Genomic DNA, 14553 nt, shown 5'->3' on the forward strand with positions numbered 1-14553 from the left:
CGAACGATTTACAGAAAATTCTGACATCGCTAATATCTAACTCATGACATTTAAGAGCAAAGGCAAACTAGAAAAATATATATTCAGTAATTTCCACAACTTTTCATTTCCTGATGTTTACAGGTGTTCCATGACAATGGGAACACTTGCATGCATAAAAATAATTAACAGAATGCTGTTTGCAATAGTTTTAGATTAAGTATAGCGTGTCACTATGCAGGGTCAACTTTCCGCACAATGCAAAAAATAATGCTATATGCAGTAATGTTAAAAAATGTAATGACAATTAGAGGGTAAATGTGACATTTATCCTAAAATAGGCCTCATTTTCTTTGTGAATTTTTTTAATATTGATTTTGGGGTGAAATACAGCCTGGGCATTTGTCTCCTTTTAGGCCATTAATGTAGAACCACTTTTAATTTCTATACAAACTACATAGCTACACAAATATTAAAATGGCATGGCTTTGGGTGTGTGCATCACTCTTCAATGCAAATATTACAAAGAGCTTAATAAACAAGATCATTGTTAAAGCCAAACCACAAGAACATTTTAAAATGTTTAATTTAGAATTGGAAAATTACAACTTTACATGACCAGACCCATCAGATGGACGACAGGCAACATAGGCATCTATGAATTACCACACTATGGGCAGAATTGCACTATACTCTATATAGACAAAGCCACAGGGAAAAGCTGTGGCCTTAGTTTTCTTATCTGAACTCACGTTGAACTGCAAGCAGCACATCGGATCCTTTTGCCAATAACTCTCTTTTGGTCGTTAGATGAGATGCATTATATGGTATACTTTGATTTGCATAAAAAAAAAAAAAAAAAAGAACTCTGTCGTGGCTTCCAAACTTGACCTTAAATATCGAGGTCATATATTTACAGGGCCATTCACCTGCACTCATTTTACAGAACAAAACTTCACTGCAGGGGAGGGTGGGTTAATTTTTTTTTTTTTTTTTTTTTTTTTTTTTAAATGCAGTAAAAGGTTTATTTCAGTGATCCCTTTTCCAGGCCACTGAACAGATGAGAAGAACTGGAGGGGAGGCGGGACTTGAGTTGTGAGCAGGGGGTTAGCTAAATGTCAATCGTCTGTGAGGTCCTGCACAAAGAGAACTTCTGACCGGCTCAGACCGGCCTCCATCAGAGTGGGGGGATTGGGCTGCTCTTCCGTCGGCAAGCAAGGCAAAACTCGGCGTGGGAAATTCGTTACTATTTGGAATTTCTCAGGGGTCTCTTTCAATGAAAACAGGAAGTCGTATATTACCTAAAAAGGAGCAAAAACAAAATTGATGCTTTACAATTGGTTCCTCAGCCAAGAATTACCTTTAGTATTATGCATCTCATATGAGACACCAAAGCAATGTTTTACTCGCAATGAAGGACCAAGTCATACAACTCGCCTTTTTACAAAAACAGAGTGTCTCATCAGTCTGTTCTCTTATCTGGAACCACACAACATGTGTAGACACTACTATCATACCGTTATGGCACCTGGCACAATACAAACAATGTAAAAAAGCAGATGGAGTGTGGTTACCGTCAAAGACTGGTCGAAGAGGAATCTCCGCTCCACGCGAGTGTCGTTGGGCAATTTGAACACTATTTTGACACTGTCCGGGTCGTCCAAGGGCGGCTCAGGGGGAAGACACTCAGACTTGCGCTCCTTCTCTTCTTCCAGTGTCTGTGATTACATAGTCATTATATGGGCTTAGTCATCGTTATAGGAAACGGAAATGTGCCAACTGACATAAACAATTATCACAAATTTTTCCTCTAATGATGTGGAAAGAAATGAGACAGCAGACGTTATTCAAACTGTTCTCAAGTTTTATTTGGTTTGCAATTATGGCATACACTGTACACAGCTAATTGTGTAATTTTCTATTAAATTAAATAATTTCTTCACTTACTCTTCGTCTCCTCTCCTCGGCAAGAATGCATTGGCGAGCCTTTTCTTCCTCTTGACGTTTCTGCTCTTGTTCCTCTCTTCTCTTTCTGTCTTTCTCCTGGTCTGCTCGGAGGGATAAAAGGTAAGCTTCATCCTGCTGCTGCCTCAGTACTTGCGTCTGGTTCCTCTCCTCCCTGGACACACACACACAGACACACACGATCAGATTCCTATGTATTTGACAGACACACCACTCCCAATTAAGTCCCACCTTTTGATTAAAAGAGCCAATTGCCCACTTTTAAATCTCCTCAGCTTTAGCTGGACCAATATTTCTTTGTTTTGAGCCAAAAAAAGGAAAATGTATTAGACAATTTTTGTTGGTAATTTGATCTAGGCAAACAATTTGGGGATTTACAGATTTCGGTCTTCTCCATTCAGGTAGATAAGTGCTATACTTGCGTGACTGGAAATAGTTGCTTGGGGGTGTTACCAAGATGGTTCTCTATATTTAAAAAGGATGTAAAATTTTTGGTAGTTAATTGCGATTAATCGCAGATTTTATAAGTGCTGAAATTTGACTATATATACTTATTTCCTGTCAACATGCATTTATTTCCAACTTACAGGGTTGCTGCAGACTTTTAAGTACTAAACAAATTAAATTATATGTCCCTATATGTCCATACAAACCCACAAGATCTCAAAATAAATCATGCCTAACAGATTTTACTTAAACAGGCTGGGGCACACATTTATCAAGGTCTTAACCCATGTGTGACCTTCGGGACATTTTTGTCTTTTACATTTTTGTTTTTTTCGATCATTTGTGTTAATGCCAATGGCATAAATTTTGCTAAAGGTGTGTATTTTTGGGGGGATTTTGATATTTCATCCTCAGTTCCAAAAATACACCGTGTACACAAAATAGTTACACTCAGGACCTTCATGACAAAAATGTCCCATTGAAACTCATTAAAACTGCAATATTTGATCCCAGTGCAATTAAAGCATAAAATCATGAATTCTATGATATTATGCTTTCATGGAGTCCTGGCTTCAAAATCAAACATTTTAATATTTTCCACCAGATGGCGCCATTTTTCTCATGTTTAGCCTATGGAGCAAACACATGCTTTTTTCATGTTTTCTGTATAAAAATAATTTATTTGTTTATTTGATTAAATTGTATCCTTCTGAAGTTTAATAATAATTACTTTAGGCCATTTTGCAAATCCTGTATATCCCCAAATTTAAGACTTCTTTAAATGATATTAAAGATATTGAAGTCTTTTTATGACCTGACATTTTAAGACTGTAAGGACTAGGTGTTTAACGGCACGAAATGTTCATGGTACGACAACCTTCACAAAAAATACCGCGGTATTAAGGTGCCTTGCTAAAATTATTACCAGTTTAATATTTATTTATGATATAGGCCTACAATGTTTTCTGGAAATAAAGTTGCACATGAATAGAAGTCGCACCTGGTCAAAATCGCGTTGAGAGAGAAAATAAAATAAGTTGCATCTCTGTATAAGTAGCACTGACAGAGATTGTATTCTGCAGGCACTAGCAGCCGAACCTGTCCTGACTTTCCTTCATCCGCTCAATCAGACAATACAGATCTCAATGCTTTGTAACTATGCTGGATACAAATAAACAGCTTTTAGTCTGTGACTAAAACAGTATGCCTGTTATATTCATTCATTAGCATTAGAGACTGTCTATTTGTGGATATTTCTGATATTTGAACCCTCTATGCTGTGCATTAATTAATTATCCGGTTCACTGACTGAATGTTTTTACTATAAGTGAGATGAAGCTTAGAGTTTGCTAAAAAAATAAATATTTAAACTGGTTGCATAAGTACATTTTAAAGGCAAAATATTCTGAATTGCCACTTTAAAATGCTTCTACCATCTCTATGACTGATGTTTTCATCTGCTTGAGTGTAAGCATATGTGCTTTGGTGTGCATGCACTTGAACGGCCGTGCAGTTCAAGCATGTGGCTTTTAAAATAAAGTGACGCTTGAGTGAAACAGGAGGATGTCACAAGTTAGAGATTTATTTGATCAAGTTTACATGATGCTGTATAAATGTAGCCCATTCTCTCTTAATTTAATATTTACAATGGAAACTTTCATTCCTTAACTTGGATTTTAGATGGAAAAAAGTAATACCGTGAATGCAACACCGTGAATTATAAATTTCAACGGTTTGATAACCGTCTCTTTTTAAAACTGTGACACCGTTACATCCCTAGTAAGGACCCACGGGAACCCTGTCTTAGGAAAGAAAACAAAACAATATATCAGTTTTACAGATTAAACGGTGCCGATATTTGCTTTTTGGAAGTATTGGTTATTGACAAAAATCTATGCCAATAGTTCCTTTTTTATTCCTCCATGTTCCTGTTTGTCTGATGCTGGAGGATTCTACAGTATAACAGTGGCCAGAGGTGAAATAAAAACAATCACTGACACCTCATATGGATTTGCTATGTCTATATATCTTTGACAATATTCATCCATATTTTTATCCTCACTTGAATGCATATTAAAGTGTTTTAATTTAAAAGCAAAGGGCATGCAAAGAAAAATGTGACTATATGGAAACATTCTCTTTCAGCAGATACATTGTGTCTCCAACTTAATATCTTGTGAATGATTACAAACCATATTCCTTATTAAACCCTTATCTGGAGAAACATATACAAAATCATTCTTCTGGAAAATATACAGGCTACAAAAAGCTTATTTTGGTTAATACTTTAATATAGACCCTGTTTACATATGATATTAAGATGTGTCTCAGGTGATCCGATCACATATGGTCAGGTGGGACACATCGCTGTTTACACCTGGTCGCTAAATGAGTCTTCTGTGACCACTTTTGTTCGGATCTGTTTCATGAGGACATACGTCAATTACTATGTCAGTGTGTTACTGCATGATTATAAAGCATAAAATTCATAAATGACAAAGAATGCATGGAAAAAAACCGCATACTGTTTCTCCCAGATGCATCTGAAATTTAATTCAAGTACAAATGCAAAATTTCCAGCAGAATTCCCAGTTATTTTAGGGTATTACCTGTATTAAAGGAGCTTCTGGTGTTCATGCTTGTCATCAGTGTTGATATCAGACACACTAAAAAGATCAGTGAGGCTCTCGTGATTGTATGTATCCACCTTTTTAAATGTTTCCGATCGGACGTTTTTTTTTTTTTAAAGCCGCTCGTAATCGGCAAAGTTTAACGGTTGATTGACAGGTGAAGGGTGGAGCTTCACTGCTGCTGGTACCCATACAGGACGGATTAGCATTTACACCTTAAATGCGATCTGGTCGCATGCGTTTTGGACCATATTTGTATGTGGTTGTGATCGGATCACAAAATGTTTTAGACCCCGTTTAGACCTGTATTTAGTGTTGACCACATGTGATCAGCAAAATCTACTACCAGTCGACCTCTTCTCTTAATTTCCTTAAACTTGTAAACTAATAGAAACACTTGAAAAATACAGCACAGAGCAAGATGTACACATGAAGAAACATTTTTGGATGATTTTAAACTCAATCATCAAGCAGAAAGCAAAATTACTGCTATGATCAGAATAGCTATTAAATACTCCATTTTATCATCTACTCTTATTTATTATACTCTGATGAATATATTATATGCTGTATATGAATATGGCAGAAATACTAGGAGTAGTATGGTAGTACGCTTATAGCCAATTAAATCTCACCTATCTAGTCGTTCTGACATGAGATATGTCTGGTTTGCCTCCATGATGAAGGTCAGCTGGTTGATAAGATCCTCAGGCTGTATCAGCCCCTCAAGTCGCCCAACAACTGTCATTTTACGGTCCTTCAGCATGATCATGGCCAGGAAGGGATAGGTATTCTCACGCAGGGCCTGAGAGACTGTACATACAACATGCAAAAACATTAAAGGTAATGAAATCAACAAGCAACTCTCAAGGCAACTATAAAGTTATAACAATAGTGAGAAGCGGATCAACCAGAGCAGAGATACATTCCTGACATTTAATTTAGGAAGTTATGTTGGTTACCTCGGAAACCCTCTGGCTTGCTGGTAGAACATGCCCAGAACAGCATCCTTGTGTTAATGAAGGTCAGTACCTCTTCTGAAGATAATGTGGTTCTGAAAGAGAGAGATCCAATAGACAGGAGCTGTAGTCATGACAACGAAAGCAGCCAAGGTGTGACACGTGGATGGAGGAGCACATCACAACACAAACCTACCGGCAGAACTCATCCGTGTCCTGGTGATCTTCCCCGTGAAGATAAACTAACAAGTAGCGAAGCTCTCGCTTGGCATCGTTCAAAGCCTAAAAGGAGAAAAATCATTAAATATACTTCAATTAATGTCTGATTTACTTAACCCTCCTATGGTCTTCATAAATGAGCTCTACTTTTGGTCCTTTATTTTTGACTGGAAAGAGCAGAGGTGTAACTTTTTTTTTTTCTTGATTATACCATTTCTTCTTCCCTGAATGTGTGTTATCTTGTGTGTTCTGCCGCCTTGCAGTTTTAGTCTCACCCATTTATTTCGGTGTGTGTGCGCGCGCACACGCAAGTTCTGTAATGTGGTTGTGTGTTATTGTCTCACCCCCTCATTTCTGAGTGCGTGTGTTTAGCATTGTGGCTGATTTATTGGTTTTACTCAAAGAAAGAAAAAAATGCCACCAGTTTATTTGTGTGTGAGTGGGTGTGTATATTTTGCACTCTGGATGTTTTATTGCCTCACCCTTTAATTTGTGTTTTTTTTCCTGCATTGTGGCTGATTTATTGATTGTATTTGACATATTAAAAAAAATGCTCTGTGTTATGGTCTTTCCCATTCATTTTCAATTGTCATTCAATTTTGAGCACAAAGACAAAAGGTGTTGCTTTTTTTACGACGACTTAGACTTATCTAATGGGGCGGCTGTGGCTGAGGTGGTAGAGTGGGTTGGCCACTAATCGCAGGGTTAGTGGTTCGATTCCCGGCCCACATGACTCCACATGCTGAAGTGTCCTTGGGCAAGACACTGAACCCCAAGTTGCTCCCAATGGCAGGTTAGCGCCTTGCATGGCAGCTCTGCCGTCATTGGTGTGTGTGTGTGTATGTGAATGGGTGAATGAGTCAGAGTGTAAAGCGCTTTGGAACTGCTAAGGTTAAAAAAGGCGCTATATAAGTGCAAACCATTTACCATTTATCGAATCATGCCCAATTTTTGTTTGTATGTTCAGATGCAAGTGGATTAAAAGTCATCAAGTCTTAAACCTCTCAGATAAAGAAACCATTTTTATTAAATCAGCAAAAGTGATTCCGGTCAAAAATGACCGAAGACCATAAGAGGGTATAAATGGGTACATGAATATTTAGAAGCACAATGTTTAAGGATTTAAATCAAGACATTATCTAGTCCTAAACAATATAACCTGTTAAGATCAACGCATCAGTTCATTGTGTTTTTGTTTTGAAACTTCATCAAATGGCTAACTTACTTGACTATACGTTCCCTGGTAGCATACAGGATGTGATCGACCATATTTCTCTTCAAAATTATGAATAAAGGACATGACATCTCCAACTGGATCTGTGACGTGACCCCTCGGATCCGGCCGAATGAATCTCAAGGCAAACCTGTGAAAACATTTATATTTTAGTTACACAATAATATCTTGGGCTCTGCATCAGATTTACACAAAATTACACAGACATGCATTAATACCTGAATATGTCCAGAAGTGTATAATACGTAAACCTGAAGGGAAGCATTATTAAGTAGTAACTCCAACCTAATAAGCCCTGTAAAAGAGAGAAAAATGCTTATATAAGAACTATTAATAAAAGAGGACCATGTTGAAATTTTATGTTTTGCTTTTTTTGTCATAATACTGCTGCTCAACTTTTTGTTGGCATGTCAGGCCATGATGAGGACCTTTCCTGCATATCACTGTTTAACATTTGAATATATACCATAACTAAATAAAAATGTGTTGTAAGTAATTATAGTTGAATAATTACAGAAAGGAGGAAAAAGGGAAATAACAACAACAAAAAGGTACAAAACACCCTCTTACTCTAGGATGTGGCCTTGAGACAATATAGCTATACACTCTGTGGTCTGTTGTGTTGACCTGTAACGGTCTGGCGGGCGGTGGGTTAAAAACACTTGGAACTCCTTCCTGCTCATTTAGTCTGTCTTGTACTGCGGCCTGCAACAAACACAAAGATTGCCAAAAAACATTAATAACTACAACTTGGGCCCTAATACAGAGAGGGTAAACAATGACAGTACAAAAGGATCCATTCATATGGTTCACCAGATCTCACCTCAATGTTCCAGTTGTGTTGTTCTAGCGTGCGCCGGCATTGGTCCATTGACTCCAAGCCTGTCAGGTCCTGAATAATAAGAATACCTCGTGTTATTTGCAAAGCAAAACTCTTTAGGTTAAAGAAAGGAGATGAAATCCATGATCAACATGAGGTTAAGTTGCTTAACTCATGTAGGTAGCTGTTACTCATCAAATATTGCTCATCTATGACAAATGGATGAATGACGCATCTGGGTGGAAATGTGTATGTAAAATTATAGATAAAGTGAGTGTTTGAGGAACAGACACTATTCTAGGTCATACTCACTCTGACAATGACTAGTAAACGTCTCTAATGAAGGTGGCAACCATTTGTCAAAATCAAATTCACAAAGACAAATACTTGTGAAATTCCCCAAAAGCAATTAGTAAGTTACAGTCTGACTAGATGAACTGTGTCTCAGAAACTAGGGAGCTGCCAATCTAGACAGCATTTTGGGCATTTTAAGTGCATTATAAAGTGCATGCACCCCACAATAATAATGCTTTCATCATTTACTCACCCTTATTTAGTCTCAAACTCAAATGACTTACTTTCTTCCGTGAAAACACAAACTAAGATATTTTAACGGAGATATGATGTCTGTTTGTCCATACGATGCAAGTGAATGGTGACCAAACTTTCTAACTCCAAAAAGCACATAAAGGCAGCATAAAAGTAATCAATAAGACTCCAGTGGTTTAATCCATGTCCTCTGAAGTGATCCAATCAGTTTTGGGTGAAAACAGACCAAAATAAATCTCCTTTCTCACTATAAATCTTGACATCAGCAGTCTCCTTGGCGATCAAGATTTCAAGCCCAATCACACTTCCAAGCGCCATCTAGCAGTCTGCGCAATAGAGCTTGAAATCATGATCATGCCTAGAGACTGCAATGACAAGATGTACAGTCAAAAAGGTGTTACATTTTGGTCTGTTTTCACCCAAAATCGATTGGATCACTTCAAAAGACACGGATTAAACCACTGGAGTCGTATTGATTACTTTTATGCTCCCTTTCTGTGCTTTTTGGAGCTTGAAAGCTTGGTCACCATTCACTTGCATTGTATGGACAAACCGACATCATATCACCATTAAAATATCTTAGTTTGTGTTCCGCGGGAGAAAGAAAGCCATATGAGTTTGCGACGACATAATGGCGAGAAAATGATGAGACAATTGTCATTTTGGGGTGAACCTTTCCTTTAATTTGTAGTTCTTTCTGGCTGTACTTCAAAACCTAGTGAGCTGCCAATCTGGGTAGCATTTTGGACAAAGGGGTGCGTTCCAAATGTGCGTATGTTGTCCAAAATTGCTGTCCATCTATGTAGGGAGCTCTCTAGGTTATAAATGGCAGCTGCCAGTTCAACTGAACCAAAAGACACTTTGAAATTAATAAAAACAAGTCTTTATATAAAAGTCAACTAAGAGGTTCTTATTTATATTAAATCTGTATTTATTGTGCAAACTGAAGTTGGGTTCGTTTGAGTAAAAACTAACGCCAGTTAGCTCGCTGACTGATCATTTACATAAAACCTGAAGAATAAGTAATACATATAAGCCGTGGAAACCATTTTCTAATGCTTTTGTGTATAAAAGAGCCAATCTGTATTTAATGTGAAGAGAAAGCTGGTGGTACCTGAAACTGAAGGAGTTTTTCAGTTTGAGCCTGAGATAATTCCTGCTCTTCTGGCGCCGCCATCTTACCTCGCCGAGCCCTAACAAAACGTCATGACGTTCAAAGCGTGCCGACGTAAACGGATACATAATACGCTGCACTAGCGGTTCTTTCCTTTTTGCGCCGCCTGCTGCGGTGGAGTCGTGTGGCGCATGTTTTTACATTCAGTTACACACAGCATCCCTGCAAGCAAAATATTTGATGATGAAAAATTCACTTTTTGAATTTAAAAATAGGTGCTCAGGGTTTGATCACGACTTTTGGTGTGGTCTGTAGCGATTTGACCATATTCTGTAAATACAGTTTTTTTTTTCAATCGATTTGGCTCATTTTTTGACTCACTGAAACAGTCTTAACATTCTCTAAACTGTAAGTGCAATTGTCACAACTGTTTTATGGGACATCTCAACTCTATTGCATGTCTGCAAAATGTAGTAACTCACCCAAAACATTTCATTCATGTTTCAAAACCTAGTTATTGTGTCAGTAAATTGGCCAAAATGAAAAAAAATTGTTGTCATCGTGTAAGCTGTACGTGGTCATAATGTTTAGAAGTTTAGAAGAACCCTGGAAATGTTTGTTATATACAAAGTTCATTTTTGTTGACACTGACTGCTTACTGTACTATACAAGAATGTCAGTTTTGTCTAGATGAATGCTATTGTGTATCACACTGAGCTTTTTAGATACCGATTTGAACAGCAGGTAAAAGTTTACTGGGAAAAGTCAATACTGTACAGTACTGTATTACACAGAGAAAGGATATGCACATTTGTATGTATACAGTACATTTATTGTTGTAGCAATGTGTAAATGTAAACAAAGAATTCATATTTGCATGTTCATTTTTACACATTTCTTACATGTAAAGTCAGACAGACAAACAGACAGAGATAGATAGATAGATAGATAGACAGACAGACAGACACACACACGGTCAAAGTAAGCACCTTATGATAAAAATAAATACGTATATGAATTTACATTATTCAAATATGCATTTTGGTATTATGAATGACATACAGGTGTTTCGACACACAGAACGAAACAGATAAATGGCAGTCATAAATTGCGCGCAGAGTAAGTTATGGCTTATGTCATCTGATCTCAGCTGGCGGAAATGCCCAGTCCTCTCTGTTTATTCGACTTCCTGTCAACTGAAGTTCTTTAAGCATGGCAGCTGCACCGACCTCGGTCGGCCAAGATCAACCGACCAAAACATCAACTCCACCCGTCCTGTTTGATCTGTCTCAGCCTCCGGTCATCGAGGGATTCACCCCACTGTCAAGGCCGAAGGAAGAGAGCTTTAAGGACAAATTCATCAGGAAGACGAAAGAGAACCCATTCGTCCCTATAGGTGAGTTACATAAAACAATGACTTACACAGGCTGCAGAGCACGGTTACATACCGTTATAAAAGTTTATATCATCTTTGTTACCACATTAAAGGCCGTTAAAGATAAAATGTATGACATTCTGTATGAGTCTATAATGTATAAATACAATGCATTGTATTACACAAGGAGTGGTAACCTGCTCATGTCATAGTGATAATGCATTTAAGATCATGCTGATCATCGTAGTTACAATGACGACAAATGCGGTATTAATGCGACATTCTGAATCACATTAACGGGTTTGACCATGCAATCAGAGCTTTAGCTGACATTTTACACTAATGCATGTTAAAACGTGATATTTCCACAGCTTGACTTTCAGCTACCCCTGTCAACTGGAAAAACGGTCATTGTAACGGTAAAACAATGTAAAGATGCCACAGTAAAAAATAAAAATGATTTAAATGAAGTGGCTGTTCCAGAGATACCAACACCTTTTCGAAGACTTTCAACTAATAAACAGTGTACGACAGTGTCAAAAGCAGCTGTAAGATCTAAAAGAATCAGTACAGAACATTTACCTGCATCACCTTGCATTATATAGTAATCGGGCATTCCCAGAATTCGCTGTGTGACCCATTCAATTTCATTATATTTTATGGGAATAGTTATGTTTTTCTTATGTATCAGTTATGTACATTGGGGTGTTTTATATTTGATGTAGTTAAGTTAATGTTTATTACATTATTTTAATTTCACATGTGTTACCCTGATGGTGTTTAGTGTTTGTGTGAGTGACACTGAGCACTGTCTCTACATGTTTATTGGTCATTGCTCCACGAAGAGCCTCTATTGATGAACTTCATGTCATCATGTGCTCTTCTGTAATTACTACGGTGATTAAAATACATTATAAAGTGAAAAGCAGATTTTTACAGTTTCAGAAGGTTAATATATCAAGTGTATTATTTAATAATATAAACAACGGTAATGCACCGTAAAATATACAGGCATCAAAATGACATCCCGTAAAGCCTGAAACGTGGTTACCGTATTTTTTACGGTGAATTTCTGGCAACCACAGCTGCCAGTTTTTTACCGTAAATTTAACAGGATTTTTTTTACAGTGTACATGATCATTTAAAGTGAAACCGGAGTGCTTTGCGTTCACTATCATAGTTCATACTTGTTCTTTATATTTTCACGGGAGTTTGGTGCGAGCCTCTGCTGACAGTGCGCGCATCAGAGCGCTTTTCCAGGACAGGAGCTTGTTGACCTCTCGGACACGGAGTTCAACTGAATGACACACAAACGCTCGGTTCATGGCATTTATACAGTATATTCGTTTAAAATTTCCTTATTTGGGCATTAAAATGTGATTGGAATTTGAATGCCCAATAATCGCGGTTGTCTCAAATAACCGCGATCAGACGGTTATTTAATAATCGTGACACGCCTACACGTGTGTTACCCTGATGGTGTTTAGTGTTTGTGTGAGTAACACTTTACAGTACATGTGTATTAATTAATGCTCCTGGAAGGGTCATTCTTCATGAACTTTGTCATCATGTGGTCTTTTGTAGTTACTACGGTGATTAACATTACATTTTAAAGTAAAAAGCAGACTTTTATAGTTCCAGAAGGTTACTGTCTTTAAGTTTCTACCATTTAATAATATAAACGACAGTGAACCGTAAAATAAACTTCCCATAAAGCCTTAAACATGGTCATCGTATTATTTACGGTAAATTTCTGCCAACCATAGCTGCCGGTATTTTACTGTAAATGTAACCTTTTTTTCTGCTGTGAATATAGGCAATTGATAAATCTATAAGCAAATCTATTTGTGAATTCTTTATTGTGCCAAAGCCAGAAAGAAAGAATAATAAAGTACAATAAACAAAAACAGAGGTATTGTTTTTGAGAGCAGCAATGTTTCAAATCAAAGGCTATGCTGGTGTATAAGCTTGGTTGAAGCTTTTTGTGACCATTATAAAGTAGTAATGCATCAACAAAGTAAGTATAATAAAAAAATGTCGAATACCAGAACCACACTCGGGAGCACAACATCTTTTTTTTTTTTCATGGTCTTGACAATGGGGTATCTGACATGAAATTTCAACCACTGACCCCATCTCAAACTATTGTTTAACTGTTACGTGCAGTTTTTATGACCTTAATTGAGAGATTGCATTGAATATTTCTGTTTTTAAATAGTTAATTTGACACACTGACTGACTGTTAAAGTGATCTGCAAAAATATGTTCTTTTTGCACTATAACCATGTGGAGGATTTTGTTTCGAACTGTCAGTTATTGGAGTCGTTATCATTCTCTCTTTAAGGTTGCTTAGGAACAGCAGGGGCATTGATCTACGGCCTCAGCGCCTTTAGAAGTGGCAAAACCCGACAGTCCCAGCTGCTGATGAGAGCCCGTATCTTCGCCCAAGGCTTCACCGTTGTTGCTATTATAGTGGGCGTGGCTGCCACGGCACTGAAACCCAAGCAATGAGAGAGGACAGACCAAGGGCAACACCAGAGTCTGTTTTATTATACAGACAAGAAGAGCCTTATGTGATTCATGGGTGAAATGTGAATGAACTGAACCGTAAATGCCAACTCTTAGCCTTTTTATTTCCTTTAAAGTTATAGTTCGTCAGGTGGCGGCCAATATCAGTGTGTATCACACTTATACACAGATATAATACCCAGCATTTAATTTAAGAGTGTCATATCTTCTTGACACAGGTTAAGTCCACAGGAGCCACTTTTTGTGGTTAAATTATTTGGTTTGACTGGCAAATCAGTGCCTGCTTTTCCATGTTGGTGAATTAAGGATACTTGAACATTGTTTTAAACATTACAATGCTTCTTATTTCAATTTTCTATTATGTCTGTGTACATTTAGGAATTGAACTGTTTAAGGTGCAGTGTAATGTATGACAATGTGAATTCTAATTATTAAACAAAAATCTTCAAGTGTAATAAATTTATTCTTTGTTTTTGAGGAGTCACATTTGGGACATTCCGTGTCAATTAAACTGGCTCAAAAAATAATATATGAATTATTATTAAAGCCAAAATATTATATGCCATGGATCAATATTTATCGAGTAATCCATTATTTTGTAGAAGAGGGTCAAAATGGCAATTTTCGCATATGATTCTGAAGAAAACGTCAGTTTAAAAAAAAAAGTGGCAGGATCATTCTTTTATATTTACATAGAGATATGATGGTCTACTACTAAAATCAGTTGACTTCA

At 37.2% G+C, this 14553-nt stretch overlaps 2 protein-coding genes across 2 annotated transcripts; one reads left to right on the plus strand and one right to left on the minus strand.

The window, feature by feature from the left end:
* Window positions 1–547: 547 nt before the first annotated feature.
* LOC127413069 (FAS-associated factor 2-like) lies at window positions 548–10026 on the minus strand. The gene is made up of 11 exons (XM_051649911.1): window positions 9917–10026; window positions 8257–8325; window positions 8004–8138; window positions 7652–7728; window positions 7425–7563; window positions 6177–6262; window positions 5984–6075; window positions 5657–5834; window positions 1927–2098; window positions 1554–1697; window positions 548–1280 (listed from the first exon to the last, which is right to left on the minus strand). Exons 1-11 carry the CDS (start codon window positions 9977–9979, stop codon window positions 1098–1100), a joined length of 1338 nt encoding a protein of 445 aa, XP_051505871.1. The 5' UTR covers window positions 9980–10026; the 3' UTR covers window positions 548–1097.
* Window positions 10027–11087: 1061 nt separating this feature from the next.
* Window positions 11088–14279, plus strand: LOC127412995 (HIG1 domain family member 2A-like). Its single transcript, XM_051649764.1, has 2 exons — window positions 11088–11312; window positions 13636–14279. The coding sequence occupies exons 1-2, from the start codon at window positions 11129–11131 to the stop codon at window positions 13800–13802; spliced, it is 351 nt and encodes a 116-aa protein (XP_051505724.1). The 5' UTR covers window positions 11088–11128; the 3' UTR covers window positions 13803–14279.
* The last annotated feature ends 274 nt before the right edge of the window (window positions 14280–14553 follow it).

This window comes from Myxocyprinus asiaticus, chromosome 22 (genome assembly GCF_019703515.2).
Source record: "Myxocyprinus asiaticus isolate MX2 ecotype Aquarium Trade chromosome 22, UBuf_Myxa_2, whole genome shotgun sequence".
NCBI classification, from domain to species: Eukaryota; Metazoa; Chordata; class Actinopteri; order Cypriniformes; family Catostomidae; genus Myxocyprinus; species Myxocyprinus asiaticus.

What these genes read in the sequence shown, in the direction of transcription:
- LOC127413069 (XM_051649911.1), bottom strand. Translation starts at nt 9,979, where the DNA reads ATGGCGGCGCCAGAAGAGCAGGAATTATCTCAGGCTCAAACTGAAAAA. An exon ending in ACCAGGGAACGTATAGTCAA is followed by an intron (nt 6,263 to 7,424) that starts GTAAGTTAGCCA and finishes TTCTCCTTTTAG; the next exon opens with GCTTTGAACGATGCCAAGCG. An exon ending in GACACGGATGAGTTCTGCCG is followed by an intron (nt 6,076 to 6,176) that starts GTAGGTTTGTGT and finishes TCTCTCTTTCAG; the next exon opens with AACCACATTATCTTCAGAAG.
- LOC127412995 (XM_051649764.1), top strand. Translation starts at nt 11,129, where the DNA reads ATGGCAGCTGCACCGACCTCGGTCGGCCAAGATCAACCGACCAAAACA. An exon ending in GAACCCATTCGTCCCTATAG is followed by an intron (nt 11,313 to 13,635) that starts GTGAGTTACATA and finishes TCTCTCTTTAAG; the next exon opens with GTTGCTTAGGAACAGCAGGG.